General features: G+C 37.9%; 1 protein-coding gene across 1 annotated transcript in view; it reads right to left on the reverse strand.

The window, feature by feature from the left end:
• Positions 1–12,247: 12,247 nt before the first annotated feature.
• The window catches only part of LOC147905232 (U1 small nuclear ribonucleoprotein 70 kDa-like), a 52,062-nt gene continuing 51,407 nt past the window's right edge, over positions 12,248–12,902 (reverse strand). Inside the window, exon 11 of the mRNA XM_087394589.1 lies at positions 12,248–12,777. Within this exon, the coding sequence (XP_087250715.1) occupies positions 12,735–12,777 (43 nt within the window). The 3' untranslated portion in view covers positions 12,248–12,734. The remainder of the gene's footprint in view (positions 12,778–12,902) is intronic.

Here is a 12,902-nt window from a genome sequence, read left to right on the forward strand (position 1 = left end):
AAGTGAGGGTTAGGTTTGGCTAAGATGGAAAACTTGGCCTATAATAAGGAGAGAATTTCCCTTAAACAACACTTCACAAGCCTTGATCATGGGAAGAATAGAGCTTTGGAATGGCAAGCAATGGAAAGGGAATCCTCCCTTAACTATTGCAAAAAAATTAGCTGGACAAGTAGCACTCAGATTCTTCCTATACCCACACCTTCTCTTTCCTTACAGGAGATTTATAGAGTCTTGAATAACATGTGGAAACTTTAGGATAGCAGAGAGAAATGGAAAAGCAGCTTTAAAAGAATTTGAAATTAAAAAATCCTTTTTATCCCTGAGAAATTATGTACCCTACTTTGGCTCATCCTGCGCCATTTGTTTGTGGCATGCCTCACTCAAGAGCGGTTATTCAAATAATGTAGGAGATCCTCTTAATTAATTGAAAGACAATTCTTGTGGGAGATGCATGTAAAATCAAACAGGAAGCTGATTAGATCAAATGCATTGTGGTTTATTTGGATAGATAGAAATAACATGCAGTTCTATCAAGTGCATTCTAATCCAGAATTGGCTTTTGTATCTTGGTGCCAGTAGCACTCTTAGGAAGAGTGAAAGGGGAGGAAGTGATTCTTTGCCATCTTTGGTAAACTCTTCTATCTCATCCTAATGCTGTGAAGATCTTTGAACCAGCTTCAGGATGAGATAGAAGAGTTTACCAAAGATGGTAAAGAATCACCATTCCTCCCCTTTCACTACTCCTAACAGTGCTATTGGCCCTATGCAACAAATAGAGATGAAGCTAATAATCTTCTACCTCCTATAGAAGCTTTTAACCTTGAGGTAAAGAAATAAACACTTTGATCTTACTTCAATTATAATACTTTTGGAAAATGGTTAGTGGGTGGTATGAAACTAAAAGCCCAGTAATAGTGATCAAGAAGGTAGGGAAAACAAAAAGGAAAAATAAAGAATTGAGAAAGGATGACCTTAGCTACCCAAAGATAAAGGCCCCATAGTGATGAAATTATGCAACACGTGCCTAAAATGAAGTGATGTGATCCACAAAACATTTTAACTATTGCAAATTTTATCACCTAGCGGTGTTCATGATGTCAAGCTAAGCTACAAGATAAAGCTTTGCAATGCTCATGCCTAGCCCATGATAAAGCAACACTATTGTAGTTAAGCAACACCGACGCAAAAGGATAAACATGTCACAATGCATGAGGGACTATTTTTTAAAACTTAGTGAACAATTACACTCTTATGACTTGGCCACACAACAAATGCTAAGTGACATCACCTATCCCTAAAGGATGTGACACAAATAAATACAATAATTTAATGGGAAAAAATAAAAATGGATGTGTCTTTACCACGTGGCTAGCATTGCCTAAGTCCTACATTCTATGACCTTTTGTGGTTGGTCTTTTCTGATAAAGTGTGAATCAAAGCCAAAGCTATGGCCATTTCATCTAGGTATAGGTGAGGATTTCATAGACCCTCTCTTTGTATTCCTATGCATAGTTCATATATTTGATCTAATAAAGTTGCACTCAGCTTTTCTATCATCATGTTCTCAATTGTGATTCTTACCTCTTTCTTAGGATTTTGAGGTTAGTAAATCGACATAATTGATGGTACTTGTGTTGCTCTATCAAATGGCACGTTTTGATAGTACATATGTTGGTCTCTTAGATGGACTTACTTCATCATGTTGTCATCTAGGCTTATGACAAGTTTAAAGCATAGTTTAAAAGAAACTAGATTTTGAGACATGGGACACTACATGGAATAACAAGTCAATGGCTAGATTTAATCAACTCGTCTAAGATGAGCTACATTGACCTTTTAGACAAAGAAAAAGAAAAAGTGAAAAGAGAAGAATCTATAGATCAAGTTAATATGAGGTTGTTAGTAGGGGTTGGTGTAGGATCCTAGTGGTATTAGCATTAATGGAGTAAGTACCCATGTCTAATTAGAACTTTTCTTTGGGTTGGGATTTTTAGGAACAACGCGATAACGAAGCAATAATGCAAGATGTGAAATGCATAAAACACACAATATAGAAAGTGCACATAATTGAAGAGACAGAGAGTTACCGATATATGTGGTTCACCCACTGTGGGCTATGTTCTCAAAGAAACAACAAATTTCTAGCAAGTAATAAGATACATGATACAAGAAATATATCCACTGCTCTCCTGCTATGTGAGCCACACCCTTATCTTACAAATTTGACACCACAATTCATGAGCATCTCATGCACCGATTTTCATGTATTTTTGGCTTTGGAGGCATTGCCCTCAAACTCTCGCCAAGGGGACCTAATGCATGTTGTCAACCCTCCTTGGAACTCCCCGGTGATAATACTAGGGGAGCAACGCCCCCCTTCATTGGATGGGTATAAGCACTCCTATATCCAAAGCATGGCAAAAAACAATCACTGAAAAAACATCAAGCTCCACGTACAATAATCTCCCACTTGGAGACTGATCACAATAACTCCATTGTTACTACACTCACTGAAATTCCCTGGATCTAGCTCTCGTATTATTCTTCATTCTTGAAGACCAATTGAAATTGAGCAAGAGCTCAACTTCTCCCTGGTTACCAGCTTAGTCAACATGTTTACAAGATTTTGACTAGTGTGTATCTTTTCCTTTTCTAACTTTCAACTGTCCATCCTACAAAATAGATCAGATGAAATGATATCCACAGTCGTCTCAAAAGTTGTTTTCCCAACAGCTCATATAACAAGATTGAAAAACAGACCTGCATTAAGTTCCAATGCCATATGTTGATTGGTTTACAAATGTTCATAGTTTTATTACCACCTTGCATGCATGTATTGTTTTTGCATCTTTATACCATCAATTAAACGAAATCTACGTCATCTCTTTAAAACTTGTCGATTCATTATTTAAGGCTATGGATCTATTACAAGATTTTGAGGACAAACAAAGCGTATAATTGTAAGAAATCACCTTATCTCAAATGCGCATCTCTCTGGTATCTCTCTCTACTTTGTGGAAAACACCAAAATGCTAATTACATGCAAAGCCTTATAGGAGATTTATAGAGTCTTGAATAACATGTCGAAACTTTAGGATAGCAGAGAGAAATGGAAAAGCAGCTTTAAAAGAATTTGAAATTAAAAAATCCTTTTCATCCTTGAGAAATTATGTACCCTACTTTGGCTCATCCTGCGCCATCTGTTTGTGGCATGCCTCACTCAAGAGCGGTTATTCAAATAATGTAGGAGATCCTCTCAATTAATTGGAAGGCAATTCTTGTGGGAGATCCATGTAAAATCAAACAGGAAGCTGATTAGAGCAAATGCATTGTGTTTTATTTGGATAGATAGAAATAATATACAGTTCTATCAAGTGCATTCTAATCTAGAATTGGCTTTTGTATCTTGGTGCCAGTAGCACTCTTAGGAGTAGCGAAAGGGAAGGAATAGTGATTCTTTGCCATCTTTGGTAAACTCTTCTATCTCATCCTGATGCTGTGAAGATCTTTGGACCAACTTCAGGATGAGATAGAAGAGTTTACCAAGGATGGAAAAGAATCACCATTCCTCCCCTTTCACTACTCCTAACAGTGCTATTGGCCCTATGCAACAAATAGAGATGGTGCTAATAATCTTCTACCTCCTATAGAAGGTTTTAACCTTGAGGTAAAAAAATAAACACTTTGATCTTACTTCAATTGTGATACTTTTTAAAAATGGTCAGTAGGTGGTATGAAACTAAAAAGCCCAGTAATAGTGATCAAGAAGGTAGGGACAACAAAAAGGAAAAATAAAGAATTGCGAAAGGATGACCTTAGTTACCCAAAGATAAAGGCCCCATAGTGATGACATTATGCAACTTGTGCCTAAAATGAAGTGATGTGATCCACAAAACATTTTAACTATTGCAAATTTTATCACCTAGCAGTGTTCATGATGTCAAGCTAAGCTACAAGATAAAGCTTTGCAATGCTCATGCCTAGCCCATGATAAAGCAACACTATTGTAGTTAAGCAACATCGACGCAAACGGATAGACATGTCGCAATGCATGAGGGACTATTTTTTAAAACTTACTGATCAATTACACTCTTATGACTTGGCCACACAACAAATGCTAAGTGACATCACCTAGCCCTAAAGGATGTGACACATAAATAAATACAATAAATTAATGGGAAAAAATAAAAATGGATGTGTCTTTACCACGTGGCTAGCATTGCCATTAGAAGCACACACGTCTTTGCCTAAGTCCTACATTCTATGACCTTTTGTGGTTGGTCTTTTTTAGCATTACTGAGATACTCTAGTTGCACTCATGGTTGAAAGTGCTTATGCTTGTTTAGAAGCCATAGAGTAGCTCTCCCATTATCTAGGGTAGATTTATATATAGTAATACTCAAAGTTGTGATTGAATTTCTACCTCTTTTGTGTAGCACAACCACCAAATTTACATCAATATTTTGCTTCTTCATGTCTTTTGAAGCTAAATTCAAAATTCATTGTGCATTCCATATATTGTTAAACCATGTTCTTATGTCTAGAGCCCATCCACATGTAAGCAACTTCCACTTAACCTTCTGTGGTGGCTTATAGCTTCCAAAAGTAAAATACAAAAAAAAAGCATAAAGACTATCGTACATAATTCTTTTAGTAAAAGCCAAGTGAAATAAATGTCAATGCTTTATGCCACTCATTTATCAAAATAAACCAAACCCCTTGTAGTCAAAACATCTAATGCTCCTACCATTACTTCCATTCACCCAACCATCAAAATTAGTAAAAAATCAATGGATGTGAATCACACGCTCAACCTTGATATCTTAGCAAGATACAAATCTCCGTCAGAGGGCATGGTCAAAGGATCCACAATAGTAGAGCAACAAAGGGCAAGGGAGCAGCCTAGGGGGGTCACTTTGTACAACATGGGACATTATATGCTCGTTAATGGAAGTGGAGCCTTTAATTTGAGGTTTCTTATTGCCCATTTATGAATAGGAGGGGTTTTTTAATATACCTATCTAATATAATTATCATATGTATATGTAAAAAGGGGAGCTTTAAAATCAAAATTTGCAACATCTATATGTACAAAAGAGGGGAGACCAACTAGGGCACCACGATGTTGGAAAAATACAATTAGCATTAGTTTGTGTGAGCGGGGAGTGCTGGTACTTTGATTAACCTAAGTTTTGAGAAGATAGTGTGCTTGCTCGCATGTGTTACATGGTTTTTTTATATAGTGCTTGCCCCAAGGAGACTAGCCAACCCCAACATATTATCTTGAGGTATACACTCTCATAGATGCCTACTAATGATGTTCAACTTGATACTACACAAATAGAAAAGCCTATGATGTGATGAGGGAAATGAAACACAGAGAAGAGATGAGTGAAAGGTTAAGTGGCCATCCCCTAGTAGTGTGGAATTATTGGTGGGGAGTATGTGTCATCACAATAATGATGACGAAGAGTCCATATTCCCAATTATAAAGCCAATTCTCACATTATGTAGCACATTCTTGATTAGTGCCCGACCCTCTTGAGATATTCACAATAGCACAATGAGGGGCCACCTTCGTTAGCAAGTCTTGTGTGTGTGTGTGTGTGTGTGTGTGTGTGTGTGTGTGTTTCTGCATATGAAGAAGCACACCCGCGCACACACACACACATAGATATAACTATAAAACGTAAATCCCTCAATCTAATAAAGTGTGAATCAGATCCAAAGCTATGGCCATTTCATCTAGGTATAGGTGAGGATTTCATAGACCCTCTCTTTGTATTCCTATGCATAGTTCATATATTTGATCTAATAAAGTTGCACTCAGCTTTTCTATCGTCATGTTCTCAATTGTGATTCTTGCCTCTTTCTTAGGATTTTGAGTAGTAGTAAATCGAGATAATTGATGGTACTTATGTAGCTCTCTCAAATGGCACGTTTTGATAGTACATGTGTTGGCCTCTTAGATGGACTTACTTCATCATGTTGTCGTCTAGGCTTATGACAAGTTTAAAGCATAGTTTAAAAGCAACTAGATTTTGAGACATGCGGCACTACATGGAATAACAAGTCAATGGCTAGATTTAATCAACTCGTCTAACATGAGCTACATTGACCTTTTAGATATGAGGTTGTTAGTAGGGGTTGGTGTAGGATCCTAGTGGTATTAGCATCAATGGAGTAAGTACCCATGTCTAATTAGAACTTTTCTTTGGGTTGAAATTTTTTGGAACAACTCAATAATGAAGAAATAATGTGAGATGTGAAATGCATAAATCACACAATATAGAAAGTGCACATAATTGAAGAGACAGAGAGTTACCGATATATGTGGTTCACCCACTGTGGGCTATGTTCTTAAAGAAACAACGAATTCCTAGCAAGTAATAAGATACATGATACAAGCAATATATCCACTACTCTCCTGCTATGTGAGCCACACCCTTATCTTACAAATTTGACACCATAATTCATGAGCATCTTATGCACCAATTTTCATGTATTTTTGGCTTTGGAGGCATTGCCCTCGAACCCTCGCCAAGGGGACCTAGTGCATGTCATCAACCCTCCTTGAAACTCCCCCGTGATAATACTAGGGGAGCAATCCCCTCTCCATTGGATGGGTATAAGCACTCCTGGATCCCAAGCATGGCAAAAAACAATCGCTGAAAAAACATCAAGCTCCACGTACAATACTCTCCCACTTGGAGACTGATCACAATAACTCCACTATTACTACACTCACTGAAATTCCCTGGATCTAGCTCTCATATTGTTGCTCATTCTTGAAGACCAATTGAAATTGAGCAAGAGCTCAACTTCTCCCTGGTTACCACCTTAGTCAACATGTTTACAAGATTTTGACTAGTGTGTATCTTTTCCTTTTCTAACTTTCAACTGTCCATCCTACAAAATAGATCAAATGAAATGATATCCACAATCGTCTCAAAAGTTGTTTTCCCAAAAGCTCATATAACAAGATTGAAAAACAGACTTGCATTAAGTTCCAATGCCATATGTTGATTGGTTTACAAATGTTCATAGTTTTATTACCACCTTACATGCATGTATTGTTTTTGCATCTTTATACCATCAATTAAACGAAATCTACGCCATCTCTTTAAAACTTATCGATTCATTATTTAAGGCTATGGATCTATTACAAGATTTTGAGGACAAACAAAGCGTATAATTGTAAGAATTCACCTTATCTCAAATGCGCATGTCTCTGGTATCTCTCTCTACTTTGTAGAAAACACCAAAATGCTAATTATATGCAAAGCCTTACAGGAGATTTATAGAGTCTTGAATAACATGTGGAAACTTTAGGATAGCAGAGAGAAATGGAAAAGTAGCTTTAAAAGAATTTGAAATTTAAAAATCCTTTTTATCCTTGAGAAATTATGTACCCTAATTTCTCAAGAAATTAGGGTATGTACCCTTTTTATCCTTGAGAAATTATGTACCCTAATTTCATCCTGTACCATCTGTTTGTGGCATGCCTCACTCAAGAGCGGTTATTCAAATAATGTAGGAGATCCTCTCAATTAATTGGAAGGCAATTCTTGTGGGAGATGCATGTAAAATCAAATAGGAAGCTCATTGTGGTTTATTTGGATAGATAGAAATAATATGCAGTTCTATCAAGTGCATTCTAATCCAGAATTGGCTTTTGTATCTTCGTGACAGTAGCACTCTTAGGAGTAGTGAAAGGGGAGGAATGGTGATTCTTTGCCACCTTTGGTAAACTCTTCTATCTCATCCTGAAGCTCGTCTATAGCATCAGGATGAGATAGAAGAGTTTACCAAAGATGGCAAAGAATCACCATTCCTCCCCTTTCACTACTCCTAACACTGCTACTGGCCCTATGCAACAAATAGAGATGGTGCTAATAATCTTCTACCTCCTATAGAAGGTTTTAACCTTGAGGTAAAACAATAAACACTTCGATCTTACTTCAATTGTGATACTTCTGGAAAATGGTCAGCGGGTGGTATGAAACTAAAAAGCCCAGTAATAGTGATCAAGAAGGTAGGGACAACAAAAAGGAAAAATAAAGAATTGCGAAAGGATGACCTTAGTTACCCAAAGATAAAGGCCCCATAGTGATGAAATTATGCAACACGTGCCTTAAATGAAGTGATGTGATCCACAAAACATTTTAACTATTGCAAATTTTATCACCTAGCAGTGTTCATGATGTCAAGCTAAGCTACAAGATAAAGCTTTGCAATGCTCATGCCTAGCCCATGATAAAGCAACACTATTGTAGTTAAGCAACATCGACGCAAAAGGATAGACATGTCGCAATGCATGAGGGACTATTTTTTAAAACTTACTGATCAATTACACTCTTATGACTTGGCCACACAACAAATGCTAAGTGACATCACCTAGCCCTAAAGGATGTGACACATAAATAAATACAATAAATTAATGGGAAAAAATAAAAATGGATGTGTCTTTGCCACGTGGCTAGCATTGCCATTAGAAGCACACATGTCTTTGCCTAAGTCCTACATTCTATGACCTTTTGTGGTTGGTGTTTTTTAGCATTACTGAGCTACTCTAGTTGCACTCATGGTTGAAAGTGCTTATGCTTGTTTAGAAGCCATAGAGTAGCTCTCCCATTATCTAGGGCAGATTTATATATAGTAATACTCAAAGTTGGATTGAATTTCTACCTCTTTTTTGTGGCACAACCACCAAATTCACTTCAATATTTTGCTTCTTCATGTCTTTTGAAGCTAAATTCAAAATTCATTGTGCATTCCATATATTATTAAACCATGTTCTTATGTCTAGAGCCCATCCAAAATGTAAGCAACTTACACTTAACCTTCTTTGGTGGCTTATAGCTTGCAAAAGTAAAATACAAAAAAAAGCATAAAGACTATCGTACATAATTCTTTTAGTAAAAGCCAAGTGAAATAAATGTCAATGCTTTATGCCACTCATTTATCAAAATAAACCAAACCCCTTGTAGTCAGAACTTCTATTGCTCCTACCATTACTTCCATTCACCCAACCATCAAAATTAGTAAAAAATCAATGGATGTGAATAACACGCTCAACCTTGATATCTTAGCAAGATACAAATCTCCGTCAGAGGGCATGGTCAAAGGATCCACAATAGTAGAGCAACAAAGGGCAAGGGAGCAGCCTTAGGGGGGTCACTTTGTACCACATGGGACATTATATGCTCGTTAATGGAAGTGGAACCTTTACTTTGAGGTTTCTTATTGCCCATTTATGAATAGGACGGGTTTTTTAATATACCTATCTAATATAATTATCGTATGTATATGTAAAAAGGGGAGCTTTAAAATCAAATTTGGCAACATCTGTATGTACAAAAGAGGGGAAACCAAATAGGACACCACGATGTTGGAAAAATACAATTAGCATTAGTTTGTGTGAGCGGGGAGTGCTGGTACTTTGATTAACGTAAGTTTTAAGAAGATAGTGTGCTTACTCGCATGTGTTACATGGTTTTTTTATATAGTGCTTGCCCCAAGGAGACTAGCCAACCCCAACATAATATCTTGAGGTATACACTCTCATAGAGACCTACTAATGATGTTCAACTTGATACTACACAAATAGAAAAGCCTATGATGTGATGAGGTAAATGAAACACAGAGAAGAGACTCCACGTACAATAATCTCCCACTTGGAGACTGACCTTATCTCAAATGCGCATCTCTCTGGTATCTCTCTACTTTGTGGAAAACACCAAAATGCTAATCACATGCAAAGGGCTTTGTCTACCAAAGGATACTTTAGGACATAATCATCCAATCTCACAAAATTCCCTTAAATAAAAAAGGCTTATAAAAAAAGACTATATATTCTCTCTTCTAATGTAGCACCATTATTCAAAAGTCTCCCCTCCCCTCCCCAAAAAAAATGCATGTGAATTTATTACATCAATCTTTCAAAATAGCTTTTTCCATAACGATACATTCATGACGTAATCAAAAGCCCACGCCAAAGTAGCACACCTCTACATCCCAACATGAAGACCAAGTTGTTTCGATTTCTTTTGGTAGTTGAAGTTATTGCAATCAAAGATGGACTCACACTTAAATATCTTATAGAGACCTTCCCATTCGTGAGATCTAAATATAGATGTAGGTATCAAATTTTCTTATAACTTACACGTCTTATCTCAAGTGCGTGCATTGAGGGTTGTGTAAGTAGTGATTGCATTGGGCGATATTGAAAATGAGACCTTTGTGGGGGAAGATTGGGAAGGCCCTCAAGCTACACATTGGTGCAAACCTTGTGCACCGAGACTTGAAAGTGAACCGTGCTGACCTTGTGGCAAAGGCGCTAACCTCTAAGACCAAGTTGGATCGAGACCGATGAATGGCGTCCCTTTAACGTTGGGGCATCACTGAAAGGGTGTGTCGAGTGGGATCCCTAGAGAAAACCCCTAAAGTACGACATCCAAGGACTCGTAGACAACATAACAATGCCAAATTTGAGATCGTGAGAATCTTGAGCGGCTTTTCCCAACAACGCTTCAAAGCAACCAAGAGCCACCAATCTAACACGAGACGCACTCGAGAAATATAGGAAGAATGGTTGTCTAGTGCAAAGGCAAACAACAGCGTGAGTAGAGATGTCTTGAGGTGAGAGCTAGGGGGCTAGTCCGAGGCAATAGAAACCATGAAGCAAGGAACATGAGACCAACCGTGAAGGAGATACGAACTTGAGGGCAAGCCCAAGCTAGGAAGCAAGCCTAAGTGCTAGGTTGGGAGCAAGCTAAGACTCGAAGCCCGATGCAACTGGGGTTGTGAGCCTTAGTTGTGCCTAACATAGCGTGATGCCACTACAACTGAGAAACAACTAGCAAAGAGGCTTGTCACATTACACTGGGCCCCCGCACTAAGAGAGATTCAAACTCTCATTTGATCACCACCTCCCGCATGCTAACCGAGGGATCGTATAAGAAAGATGCATACACAAATGTGGAAAAGCAACGACAACATTGCAATTTGTAACAGCCCAAAGAAGCCAAGAAACTCTTTGGAAAATTATCTAAATGGTAAATGAAGACAAACGAGTTATCCGAGACAATTAGCAAAATACGTAAGTGAAATACATGATCTATTATTAAAATCTGTCCAAGCCATTGAAAATCAGATGAAAATGAACGTTAAAGTATGCCAATACGATGCAATTACTATTGCATTGAATTACGAGGACGTAAGAGACAAAATTCGTCGTCCGAAGCTTGAAAGAGGAGATTTATAAGAAACGATAACATACAACCAACAAGTCATTGAACTAACTAAGCTGGGATAGCTGGTAGCCAACAAAGTTCCCTATGGTAGCACAATCGTCGTCAAAAACTCCTCTACCTCCAAGGCAATAAGTGTCCTAGAGCTTGGCAAAATCTCCTTTACCTCCAAGGCAAAAAGAGTCCTAAAGCTTAGGGGCTTCAGTTCAACTAGCGGGATGCCTCATATTATTGTGTGTTCCTGTTACTTGATAGTAATTAGAACCTTACCAAGACCCATAGCACCCATGGGTCAAGCCCAACAAGTTGGCATCAACTCCGTCAACATGGGCATAGATCATGTGCCATTCATCATATTAACTATGCGCACATGTGCTTTGATTAGGACCGACTTCAAAATGATAAGGTATAGTGGAATGCAAGGTACAAAGAGATGCGAATTCCACACTCCCGCTCTCTTAACAAAGCCCCAACAAGAGGTAAATTCAAGCAAAAAGGGTATAACACCATTCGTGCTTTTTTTGTGAAGTCACAAGTCCACGTGACAAATACATTAACGAAAACATTTACACCCTAATGCTGAATATAGAAGTACATACAACATCAAACGGCTCACTATTTTCATTAAGCATTCGATGGAATCCAAAGTTTAACAGGCATACAGATCCGATGCCTAGACCAATAACAATTCAATAGATCTCATCTTTTCTCCATTTTTAAATGAACTCGGTGGTTGGAACATTGTCATATTTTTGCTAAATATGATTCAAACAGAACAATAATCAACACACCACATCCACACAACAAATACCTTTCTTACCTAGCAGTTTCTGCACCAATCAAACTGAGAAAGCAAGACTCCTGAAAGGCACGTGAGCGCTTTTGAATCCCATCAGGAGAATCTTGCTATTCTAGACAGGCAAATGAGTGCTATGAAAGCGATCTCAGGAAATAAGCGAGCTGAGCAAATTAGGTTGGAAACCAACAATTGTGAAGTGACACACACTACGTCATGCCACCTATCATATCATGAAGTAAAGCGAGCAGTATTCGATCTCATAAATAATTGCCTCAACACGGCTCAGTGTTTTCTTGACAATTGGATGGAATCAATAGTTTCACAGGCATTAAAATTGGATTCCTACAGTTCAATTGATCTCAATAATGTCGTGTTTTGCTAAATGTATATCAGACTTTGCTGGCCTAGGATTCAAACAAAAACACAATCAACATCCCAAATCTGCAGGAGGAAGTACCTTTCTTACCTCACAGCTTTTGCACCAACTAAACAGAGCCCAAGATGCAAAGGCACATGAGTGTTCTGTAAATCTTACCAGTGAAGATTTTACCAGGAGAATCTTGTAGCCAAATGCAGTTATGAAGATATAACCATCAATAATATACGGAGAACCCAATAGTAGGAAACGAGCGAGTTCAGCAATCATGGTCATCAAATTAAAAACCAACATCTGTAAGCAGCACTTACTGCCTCATCTCACCTATCATATCATGACCTCGTCTGTCTCTGTTACACAACACAAATCCCCATCATTATGAACAATCACAGAAGCATGGACTCTCAATTTTAACCATTAGGCTGAATATCATAAGCAAACCTAAAATTTGGAATAATACCTTACCAGCATATGC

The sequence above is a fragment of the Dipteris shenzhenensis genome, chromosome 1 (assembly GCF_047967505.1).
Source record: "Dipteris shenzhenensis isolate YYH24624 ecotype China chromosome 1, Dip_SZ_1.0, whole genome shotgun sequence".
NCBI classification, from domain to species: Eukaryota; Viridiplantae; Streptophyta; class Polypodiopsida; order Gleicheniales; family Dipteridaceae; genus Dipteris; species Dipteris shenzhenensis.